Source organism: Phacochoerus africanus, chromosome X, assembly GCF_016906955.1.
Source record: "Phacochoerus africanus isolate WHEZ1 chromosome X, ROS_Pafr_v1, whole genome shotgun sequence".
Classification (NCBI taxonomy): domain Eukaryota; kingdom Metazoa; phylum Chordata; class Mammalia; order Artiodactyla; family Suidae; genus Phacochoerus; species Phacochoerus africanus.
This window is the reverse complement of record NC_062560.1, coordinates 100,786,105-100,798,530: the sequence shown is the minus strand read 5'-3', so window position 1 is coordinate 100,798,530 and position 12,426 is coordinate 100,786,105. Positions and strand designations below refer to the sequence as shown.

Below are 12,426 nucleotides of genomic sequence, written 5' to 3'. Positions count from 1 at the left end.
ACGCTGACTACAATTTCCTATCAAGGGAAGGTGTGCAGTGCATAGGTTTTGAATATATCAAGCTTGTTTCTGCTTTTGGGAGCTACAATTGCAAAGTGTTATACCAGGCAGATGCACTGGGGTGCGCTACTGTGTAGCAGAGCTTAGCTGTGCATCACAGCTCTCAACTTTAAAACTCCAGAGAATTTGATGAGAGAGGGATCCACAAGAACATGACAAATGATGAGAGTTCAAACCTTAAGAGAAAAATGGGCTTATTGGTAAGAGACCTTCTTTTTCTTTATTTACTACTGTTACTTATTCATTAAAATAGCAAGCCTGTTGTTTTCATATGTGGCTGTGAAGCGGTGTACAAAAATCAATTTTATATGTATTGTAGAATTCAGGAGACATATTGGTAACCATGGAAAAATCATAGGAAGCATGTATAAAGCTTGATTTTTGAAAAAAAAATCACTAGGGAAATTTTACTTTATTGCAGATTGTGGTATAGATTGATTTATATAGCTTAAATGTAATACAGGTTAAGGAATACATATATTTTTTTAAAAGTTAAAATAAAGAATAGTGACTTGTGTAGAGCTACATAATTCCACTCAGTTACCAGAAGGTGGCACACCAGATTCTTCTTAAATACACAAAGGAAAGGAATAATATTAATAGGAATATAAAATAAGCTGTATTTAATGATACTTTAATGGATTTTTAAGCAAAAAAAATAATATAATTGTTATTTGCTTGGTGAGGCTGATTGCTAAATCATGACAACTATGAATTTAACCCATTGTGGCTTTTTATGATTCAAAACTAATTTTTCTGTATATGGTAAAAGTAGACTTTGAAATAGTATTACCATTAAGGAGATGCTGTTTTGAATTTATCATTTTAAAGAGAAATAAAATACTTGCTACCTACCTTTTGCATAAGAAGCTGGTACATGTAGGATAACATTCTGGATAAGGCTTCTGCCAAGGTCTTTTTACAGCTACTATTGGACTATGACTTTGATTTAGTTGTGATTGTAATAATACAATAGTGCTTGGACATAAGGAAACACTTTTCCAGTAAATATATTTTACTGAGATGATCCAGAAAAAAAATACCAAAACTGTTCATTTTGAAGAAAAAGTTAGATACAGGCACTGCTTAGTAATGTTTACTTTCTATAAGCTAATAACAACATAAATGAAATAAATGTAAATAAATTGAATTTTGTGTTAGAGCTTCTCAAACACCTGCCAGCATACTTTAATTTTTTAAGAGAGTTGACCGTTGACAGCGTATACTGCAGTGCTTCTGTAGTAGTCTCTGTTTTTAAAACTGCGTTCCTGAGGCAGTACCAGAAGTGTATCTATTCATCCTTGCCTTTTGCATTAGCCCGAAGGAGTTAGACATATAACAGAACTTCTTCACAAAAATAAAATCTTCTGGTTAGGAGGCAATACATCTATTTATATGTTTTTATTAATTACAAGCAGTATGAAAATAAGAAAAATTGTAGTAAACGAACCTAGGAGAACATTAGCCATCTGTTCTCTGAAAGCTTATAATGTGTGTCATTTGCTTTCGGGTTTTTAATGGCAAAACAGTATATCAGCAAAGAATTGAACTTTAGGCTTAAAAAGCTAGAAAATGACAAAGCATTCCGAGGCTGAGTATATATTTACTGGAAAAGTGTTTTCTTATGTCCAAATTTGTCTAGTTTAGTCTTTTAGATCAGCTGCCAAGAAATGTTGTATTTAATGTCAATCTTTATTCCAGACTTTCTGAAACATTAAGAGAGCTTCTAAAAACAAATAGAATCTTATGGCTTGTTAGTTAAGGTTTTTTTTTTTAAGTTAATTTACATATTTTAAATTGTTCTTTGTGATCCCAACTGTCCATTATTTATAAATATGGTTTATTCATTTACAGCTAAAAAATTTTAGAGTATGCTTTGAAAAATTTGAACTACATACAATAAAGTCACAATTAACCAGATTTTTTTTTTTTTTTTTTGCACTCCACCTTCAGGAGACGGAGGCAATTATCTTTAAAACAAGCCGATTTCAAGGATATATTCAAAAAATCAACTTCAGGGTATGTTCAAGGGTCTTGCGTTTTCTTCTGCCTTTTTGTCAATGAGAGTTTACTTTCATAAAAAAGACCCTGAGGTAACTAGAAGACATTCAGTCATCAAGGAAACTTTCAGTAATGTCTAGGGTACTGTGTTTATTAAGGCAAAGAAATAAATTATTTCTTTTAAAAAATACCACACCTCATTGTATTGTGCTTTATAGTCTCCAGTGTGCTTTCACAAACGCAAGTTCAGTTGGTTTGCCTAACATTGCCATGAGTCTGACAAGGAATGTTGGCATCTTCCCTATTTTACAGATGAGGAAGATAACTCTAGAAGTGACAAAGCTAGTTAGGGGCGGAGCTACAATCAGACCACCACAGGTGCCCAGCGCCATCCTCATCCAAAAAGTTTGAAACACGTTTTTAACTTCTACTCTGTATTGCCCAATCAGTATAATTTATACTACCTTTGTTTCCTAATTGCTGTACCTCACCATTTCCCACCTGGCATGTGTCTGTCCGTCTGCCTCTGTATCTGTCAGCCAGCCAGAGACCTGGCTTTCAGACTCTCCCGGACCTGGAAAGATCTGGAGTGTGAGAGGGCAAGATAATGGCCATGGACAGTGCAGACTGACAACTAGTGGTGAGCAGCCAAGGCTGAGGAAGGCCAGGGGGACCAAGAGAGAAAACAGAATCTCGCTCCGACTGGGGTCAGCAACCTGGACTTTAAGGCAGAGTTTCTCCAAGTTTAGTAGACGAGGCATGAACATCAGCTGGGCTACTTGTTTCAAATGCAGAGTACTGGTTCTCACTTCCAGATTCGTGCATTTTCAGTCTTCAGCCCAGATGATTCTTTTGCATCCTAAAGTTTGGGAGCCCCTGTCTGCAAGGTATAGGACTCTTGGTAGATGTATTGGAAGGTAAAGAAAAGAGCCCCTTTTGCTCTTGGTAGCTTCCAAGTTCCATGTCAAAGCCAATGGGGGCGGGAGTTAGGCAGAGGTGAGGAATGACAGCTGTTGCTTGCGAATCTTGCTCTATCTCCCTTGGAAGCATATCATAGTAGCTGTTGTGCATTTTGTTTGGTGCCTATGAGGTATTTTCAATAGGCTTGTTCCATTTTAGGCTTGAAGAAGGTAAAGGGCAGAAAGATTGCCACCAAAAGGTGAAAAACAAGTGACTTTTGATGTTTTTAAAGAGTTAATCTATTCCATTTTTTTTTACATTTAATTTTTAAAAACTGGCCAGAACACCAGGCTGTCTCGGATTCTGGATAGTTAAGGCTTAAGGATAGCAATATATTGATGCTTACTCAGGTTTCAAATGTGAATATGCAGTCGGCCTGATTAGAGCTTAGGGATTTGTGGACAGGGAATGTGTTTTCTTTTATATACTTGTAACATTCTAGCACAGTCCTAACTGCTTAGTACCCACTGATGATGGAGCAGATTCAGCACGCACCTCTTCTTTACAGGTTTTGGGTTTGGCATAGTGAGTTGATTGATTTTGGTATTTGCGAAGTTCAAGGAGTCTATCTTACCCCATCAGGAATGGCTAATATGCTAAAGAGGCCTTGGTATAAACAAATGCATTATAGTTGACAAATGCAAAAACATGGCCCTAATCAATTTGCTGATGCTTGTTCTCTGTTTAGAGTATCGGTTTAAGCTCGATGTTGCTGCCTCTTCACCCTTTTAGGAAAACGCATTATGTAGTTCTGTTCTTTACAAATCTGAATCTCAAAAGCTGGTGATTCTGGAAATCCCTAAATGTAAATATTTTTGTTTACTGGCTGAACAGAATCATGTGAATTTAAACAAAATGGCCAGACCCTGTAGTCGAAGACTCATAAAAATGCTCAACAGTGTCTCCAACTTAGATCAAGCTGAATAAGGAATGAATGAATAAATATATGCTAGCTAAAGGGAAGCTGTATTTTACTCAAGTGTTATGTAGCTTTAGGATTCCTTGAGAAATAACTTGAGTATTTAAAACATATATTTGATTTTGAAGACACAAAGTGGCTTTGAACTACTAGTTGAAGTAGACCGACTTAGAAAGGCAGTCAGGAAACCGAAATTTAAATTGCATATACCTAAAACCTAGGGTCTACCTAGAAGATGAGTTCTGTTTTTCATTCCCACATATCAGAATCACATTTACTCTAGTTAGTAACGGAACATGAGATAAAGGAAAAGAACGGATTTTCTCCCATTGGACAAGCATTGTATCAGAGTAATGAAGCTAGATGCAGTTCTAAAATGATGCCATCATTAGGTTCTAACACACGAATACTTTATATCACGTGAGTTAATGATGTCTTACATCACAGGATTTTCATTGACTTGCTAAATATGATTTTTGGACATAGCAGTTTTAAATTGTACACTAGCTTCTATAATTTAGACTTGCTACCATATATTTGGCATCTTTCAATATAAATGTTTTTATACACCCCCCACCTGTTATTTTTTTTTTTTTTACGGAAAAAACCTTTAGAACTTCAGATGACCCAAGAGAGGAATTCTAAATTAGAAAATGAGAAGGCTGTCAAAATAGTCATGAAAATAGAGTTATTGAACTGGTTGCTAAGTCTCTTTGTTGCCACCATAGTAGGCAGATAGCATGAACTCTAAATTATACCTTTAAGAAAACTCTTGAGTTCCATGTTGTGGCAGTGGGTTGCAAGGTTCAACCTTCAAGTTGAGTCTTTTTGGGAATTTATGATATTCTCATTTATTATATAGCTAAACCTTTTTATTTTTAGACAATAATAGTTTATAGAGACACATATGTAGGAAATTGAAAGTTTTAATGATTAGGCCTGGGAGATTATAAAATCAAAATGAAAGAAATTGAAAGTAAAGAGCCCTTTTTCATGGAAAATTTAAGTACTGTTGTATAATCTTTATGAGTCATTAGGATTAGCTTTTCACAGACGTGTTTGCTTCTGGTTAGCAAAATATTATGGTGATTAGTCTAAGTATTTGTAACCAAGCCTTACAAATACTCAGGGAGAAAAAGAGATGGAACAACTAGGTAATCATCTAGATCACATTTATGGTGCACATGTGAATGTTACAATAACGCTTTGAATAAAAAAATATAAATATGATTTTTTCAAGATACCATTTCATTAATTTTAATTGGGATATTGAGAGAAATGTCTGAAACTGTATTATTCTAAAGATCTTTCAGGAGTCCCCGTCATGATGCAGCGGAAATGAATCCAACTAGGAGCCATGAGGTTGCAGGTTCGATCCACGGCCTCACTCAGTGGGTTAAGGATCTGGCATTGCTGTGAGCTGTAGTGTAGGTCGCAGACACGGCTCAGATCTGGCATTGCTGTGACTGTGGTGTAGGCTGGCAGCTGGTAACTCTGATTAGACCCCTAGCCTGGGAACTTGCATATGCCACGGGTGCGGCCCTAAAAAAGCAAAAAAAAAAAAGATCTTTCAGCAACTCAGATTTTTATTAAAATATATGTATTTCTGAAAGAGTATAATATAGCAAATGTTGACTTTTAACTGGCATACCTTTGGAGATTGAGTATATGAAATGCTTATTATTAAAAAAAAGTTTTCAACCGTTATAAACATTGTTAGAAATTATTTGCTCTTATCAACATAGTTCAGGATTTACAATAATTAAGATTATAATATTGGTTATTCTTAGTCTTCATGCAAATTTTGTAATTTTGCTTCTCTCTATACACTACATGTATATATTTATGGCTGCACCCATGCCATATGGAAGTTTCCTGTGCCGGGGATTGAATCCAAGCCACAGCTGCGATAACCCTTTAATGCATTCCACCGGGCCGGAGATCGAACCCATGCCTCTGCAGTGATCCAAGCTACTGCAGTCAGATTCTTAACTCAGTGCACCACAGTGGGAACTCTATGTAGTTTTGCTTCTATATTTGATGTCACCAAAATTAAAACAGCATGGTGAAACTGTTTGAAAAGCTTTATATGCCTATAATTTTTTTAGTCAGTAGAGCTCTATTCTTAACTTCTCTGTCAGTGATACTGTACATTTTAAATGGCTTTTTATTTTTCTAAGTTTGCAGGTTTGATGTACAAACACATCAGAAACTAACAATATTTTGGCTATTTTATTTACCAAATGGAATTTAAGGAGATACTTAGGACATTGTTGAGAGATGACTAAACAGATACATTATTGCTGTTTGAGGTGAGAGCAGAGCTTTTTCATTGGAGCAACCCATCATAACTATAAGCGATGCCTTTATTTTATTTAAGAAAGCATGTGTTCTGGGTGATTTTCTTCAACACAAGCATTTCTTTTAACAAGATAATGTGTATATTTAATTTTTTCATTTTAAGGACTTTATAGCCTAAAATTGTCAGATTAACAGATGAACATTCCTTTGACTTGAACTCTGCTTTCAGTAATAACGTAATCAATAACAACAATTTAAAAACCTTTCAGGATGTACCCTGGCTTCAGTACACAATTCTATTTAATCATTTCTCTGCTTATAAAAACTTTTCTTTTGGAGTTCCCTTGTGGTAGAGTGGGTTAAGGACTTGACGTCACTGCAGTGGCCCAGGTCACTGCTGTGGTGCGGGTTTGATCCCTGGCCTGGGAACTTCCACATGCTGTGGGAACAGCCAACCCTGCCCCCACAAAACAAACAAACAAGCAAGCAAAACTTCTTTGAATTTACTCAACCAATACTTACTGAGTGCTTTCCTTTGTGCCAGGGATAGTGATCCATTAGGATGATACAAAGATTCAGGGATTCTGATTTTCCAAAGTAAGGGGAGCAGGAATTTGGGGAGAGCATCTCAGGCAGACATAGTAGCAAGGCTGGAGCACAGGGTGTGGTAACAGCCCCACCTCTTATTTGAGCACTGGCTACATTATCTCTATTTGATAAACTGTCTCTCTACATGGCTTTTTTTGGAGAAGAGTTTAAAAATGGTAATGCAAAAATCAGGCGCATAAATAGCATGTAAAAATCATTGATGGAGTTCCTGTCGTGGCGCAGTGGTTAACGAATCGGACTAGGAACCATGAGGTTGCGGGTTCGATCCCTGTCCTTGCTCAGTGGGTGAAGGTTCCGGCGTTGCCGTGAGCTGTGGTGTAGGTTGCAGACGCGGCTCGGATCCTGCGTTGCTGTGGCTCTGGCGTAGGTCGGTGGCTACAGCTCCGATTCGACCCCTAGCCTGGGAACCTCCATATGCCGCAGGAGCGGCCCAAGAAATGGCAAAAAGACAAAAAAAAAAAAAAAACATTGATTTCCACCACTACCCCTCCCAACACACCCAGACACTGATTTGGGATCTAAGGCCTTTTTTAATGGATGGGATTACTTAAGAATTAATTTAGTTTATGCATGTCAAAGATATATGAAGACTTACTTGGGCATATGGATTTGGGAATGGTATGAATCAAGAACTCCAGGGTAGCCCTTCCCCAACCCCCGAAAAGGCCATAGAAGATGTAGATACTGCAGACAGCAAAAGGAAGAAGGAAGGGCAAGAACTTCTGAATTTTCCATTCAGTGCTAATCCTTTTTTCAGCCATAGTAAGATTAAGGCTAGCCAGAATCTGTGGTTCATTGGGTCTCCAACAACTGGATCTTTCTTGTTGTCAGCTCAGCTCCTCCTACCTCAACTCCCTTCTTAGCCCCATAACCTCGTTCATCTGACCCCTGGTTGTAAAAAGTGTTCATAAACTCAGGTACCACTTATCATTCTGGGTTTTCATTCTCCTTCCAGCCAGTCATCACTCTCCTCACCCTTACTTTTTTCCTTGGTTCCCCTTACCTGTTGTTTCCTGTCTGATCAGCTCACCAGCTCCTCTTACTGCTATTCTATACCTGACACTCCCCCCGCAACAAAAACCCCGACAAACATTGATTACCCTTATTTTCCTTTGGAAATATTAAAGATGGGACGAGTACTCCCCTTCACGTCACTCATGCTATCATGCCCTGAGGAGTTCTCTGTACACGTACATACACGTGTGTGAGTATGTGCCACACGATTGTGTTTTTCTACTGGTTTGTATTGTGAAGGAGTTAGGTACTATATTAGCCGAGGCATAGTCAGAGTTACAGTAATCTATGTAAATTCTTTGTGGGGCAGGAAGGACCACACAGTTTTGTTAAGGAAATTGGCTTGTGAGAAGGTGCTTATAAAGGATGAAATAATGACTTTCCAAAGTAGCTGCCTTTAAGAAACAACTGGAATTTTCCATTTTGATCTTAGCAAGGCTACACATCTGAGTTATCTGGTAAGAAATTTATTAAAATATTAAATATTAAATATATAAAATGTGAATATTAAATATTAAAATATTTGATTTCAATTTTCTGAAACAAATAAAGAGGAGACACACATACACGCAAGTAGATATAGCCATTCATGTGAACAGTTCTGTTTCCTGTAATAAGGAACTCTGAATGTATTAAGAATTTTGCTCTACTGTCCAGAAGTTAACATTTTGTGTGCTTTAAAGGGTTTCACAGTCCTACTTGGTTGCCATCCAAGTACTTTTACTGAGTGGTAGAACATAAACAGAGCACATAATTTGGCATGATCTGCAGCCTTGTCTGAGCAACAGGAATAACATGGGTGTCCCAGATGAGTCCGGTGGGACATTGTCAAGATCGAGGAGAAGATTATACAGTGTCTGCTCACACAGACTGTGGTAAATGCTATTATTCTTTAGTTGTACCTACCATAGGATTAAGCAAAACTTGCAAGAAAAAGGTAAGTTGGTTCTTAGGGAATATTGGGAAAACATGGAGAAAGAGGTCAGCTCTGTGACAGATCAGTCAGTCCATTTCACAGGGTGGGGGTGCTGGAGACAGACTGTGGCAGTCAGTAAGCAAGTTAAATTTTTTATAAAGTTAGTTAGAAAGATTTACACTGAGAAAAAATTAGCCTGTGTTTCACTGTGTATTTCGCTTTTCCTTCATACTATGACTGGCTTAATTTTCATTTACCTTTTTATCCCTGAATATTCTTAAACACCTTCTGGAATTAAGATTTTGGAATTCGAAGTTCCCGTTGTGGCTCAGCGATTAATGAACCCGACTGGCATCCATGAGGATGCAGGTTGGATTCCTAGCCTTGCTCAGTGGGTTAAGGATCCGGCGTTGCCATGAGCTGCGGTATAGGTCGCAGATGCGGCTCAGATCCTGCATTGCTGTGGCTGTGGTGTAGGCCGACAGCTACAGCTCCAATGGGACCCCTAGCCTGGGAACCTCCATATGCCATGGGTGCAGCCCTAAAAAGACAAAAAGACCAAAAAAAAAAAAAGAAGAAGAAGAAGAAAAAGAAGATTTTGGAAATGGTCTTCCTGCACACTTTTGTATTTTTAGTATTTCTTTCCCACTTCCATCTTTGAGTGTACATATAATCGGAGGAATAAATCTTGTTTCTTTTGAATACATTGAGACGTTTGTAGCATGTGATTCGCTTCAAACGGAAACCGACATCTTTTGGAACAGTCTCATTGAGAAGGAGGGACGGCAGGGATTCTAGAGCGGGTGTCCTACATTAGGAGATGGAATTTGGTTTCTAGTTCCAGTTCTGCGACTAGCTAGTAGTGTGACAAGTTAACTTCTCTGGGCTTCAGTTTTTTTATCTATACAATGAGGGTACTGAGCAAGATGGTTTTGTAAAAGTTCCACAAATCTTCTCTTTCTACATTGGGAACCAGGGAAGTCTGTGTTGTAAGATTTGGCCAAGAATGACTCTTTTTGTGGCCTTGGCCAAGTCCCAGCATTGTCCTTTGTTTATTACATCTCTGAAATATGCATTTCACAGGTATTTTGAAGTGATTAATGTTCATACAATGCTTTGAAGAGTTTCTATGCATGCTGCCTTTCTATCTCGTTTTATGCAGTTGTCCATAATAGAAACCAAGTGTTCTGTAAATGAAATCAGTGTTTCCTACGATGTGAATGAAGGCTTTTGACATTTCCCAGCCTAAATATTAAAATAGTGGGACTACTGAGCCTGCATAAAATTATATTTAAAATACACGTTTAATCATTTTCTTCCTTTCACTCTGTAGGTGAAACATTTTTAGTTCCGGAATGTAATGGTAATTACACTCCATAGTTGCTACTGGAGTCGCAGTCAGAGTGGTAAAATCTGATTAGTTTGGACTCTGCTAATTTGTAATTGGGGTGATTTTACCTGGCTAAAGTTGATTTATAAATGGCGTATGAGGAATGGTGTTCTTAAGCAATTTAATCGTGTAAAGTATATTTCAGGGACTATATTTCTTCTTAAAGGAATTATTTTTAAAGCCTGGGGCATATTAATTGTTTGCTCAAGAGAGATAATTACACATGACTTCTAGCAATTTATTAAAGCAAAAGAACTGAATATAAATAAATGCTCATCATCAGATATAGTGCTTTTAGGGTTTGAGGGTCTTTAAGAGTGCTGAGGGTGGGGTGGAAGAAAACAGTCTTACTTTCTTTTCATTTTGAACAAATGTTACAACTGTTGGAGTACTACAAAAACAGATTGTAAACCTTAAGTCTAGGAGAAATCTAGACTGAAAACTGACATAGATGATTGTTGGTATTGGTTGATTTCTTGGGAACCTAATGAATCTAGACCAAGACCATGTTGGTTTTTTGAATCAGTTGATAGTTCATAGTAGAATAATAACTTGAGAGCCTTTGCAATAAAGTGATCTCCACTTGTTTTGGGGGGAGGCTTACCCTCTTGGACGTTTGGAAAACGCTCCATTCACCCTGTGTCCCCCTCATAAATATGGAATAGTCTTTATAAATCAAGACTCAAAACACTTAACTGCCTTGATTGTACATAGGTGGGGGGTTTTGTTCTAAGACAGAGAAGTCACATTTGCAGTTACTACTTTGTGATATTTTCATAAGGTGGAAAGTGATTGAATTTCCTCTCTAAAATGTGAAATCGTTTCCTTGTTGCATACAGCTAATTTGTAGCTGTTTTATATTTTTTAATGTTTGAGAATGCTTCAGGTTTTTGGTTTGTGACATTCCAGACTTGCTTGATGAGTGCGTGTGTGTGTCCATTCTTGGGATTTCCAACAAGTTACCGCTGCTAATTATGCCAGTTGCACCTGTGACCTTTTTACTCCTTAAGTATGAAGAATTATTACCCAAATCCTTCTAATGTAAAATATTGACTATAGTTTATTTGTATTAGTGGTGCTTTTTTAAAACTTAAAAAATATATTTTAGCTGCTAAGATATTAATAAATACTCCTTTCTCTGATGCTTTCAAGAGTTCTGTGAGACAGATTTGCTGGGGGTGGGGGGTGGTACTAAAAAGAGTTGGAAATATCATTAACCCTTTACGTTGCTTGACTGAGTTTTTGTGCAGTGTTTGTGTCTGGTAGACTGAATAAAAATTATTTGTGAGGTAGTGATGGCTGAGACCTAATTAATATTTAATAAAGTTTATGCATTACTGGTCAATGTTTCAAAATAAGCTTTCTTTCTGTAGATATGTGTGAACATACATACTGCATATACATATATGTTTAGATTTCATAGGAAAATACATTTTTGAATATTGATGTATATCTTAAAGGAAGGTACTTGTGATTACCTTAGTGATTTCATGCTCTATTTCTGGTATATTAAATTATATATTTTGGAATTTTTGGAAGTAGTGTCTTAGAGAAATACTTATCTGTGCTTTTTGAATGCAAATGAGAAAGACTCTTAAGGGACTAAAGCTCAATCTTTCAAAAACTAGGAATAATTTGGAAAGAGTATATGAAAGCCAACTACTTAAATGGGAAGGACAAGTGTATTGTTTGAATATAAACTGAAAAGTACATACAAATTCTTTCTTTGTCACTGCAGTGAGTTTGTGAAAAGGTGGTGACTTTCATGTCAATGGCGGTCTGCCTTTATTAAGCTTGCATTAATGAAGACCGATAATTCAGTTTTTAGGTAGAAGTGGAAGGATGTTTTAAGGATAAATATTTAGTGATGGCAGCTTGCCTACATCCAAAGTCCAGTTCTTCAGCCTGAAAATAAAGAATTCAGCATAATACCGGCTTATCCTATTTTCTACTTCTTTGAATTGTGTAAAAAATTGGTGAGTTTGGTGCTTTAAACAGAAACTTGCAACACTCAGTCGCTTTCTGGGCATTTATGAGGCTCTTTTCTGACAGTATTTTAAAACAAGATAGATGAAGCCTATATTTGCCATCGCTTTCCTGAAAAACGTCAAGCTACCTTTGACAGCAGCTTTAATTTTTGAGCCTCCTTGTCAGTCACTAACCCCTAGAGGTTACCGGACCCGCCGCTGAGCTTTGGAATGGTCCCTGCTGGACACCTGCTTGGCCAGCAGCATTGGTCTCTCCTCTAGGCAATTT

General features: G+C 37.2%; 1 protein-coding gene across 2 annotated transcripts in view; it reads left to right on the top strand.

Moving 5' to 3' along the window:
- The window catches only part of KLHL13 (kelch like family member 13), a 204,436-nt gene that overhangs the window by 121,903 nt on the left and 70,107 nt on the right, over positions 1 to 12,426 (top strand). Inside the window, exon 4 of one of the 2 annotated variants that reach the window (XM_047765097.1) lies at positions 2,014 to 2,079. The exons of the other annotated variant lie outside the window; for it this stretch is intronic. Within the exon in view, the coding sequence (XP_047621053.1) occupies positions 2,014 to 2,079 (66 nt within the window). The remainder of the gene's footprint in view (positions 1 to 2,013; positions 2,080 to 12,426) is intronic. 2 annotated transcript variants of the gene reach the window in all.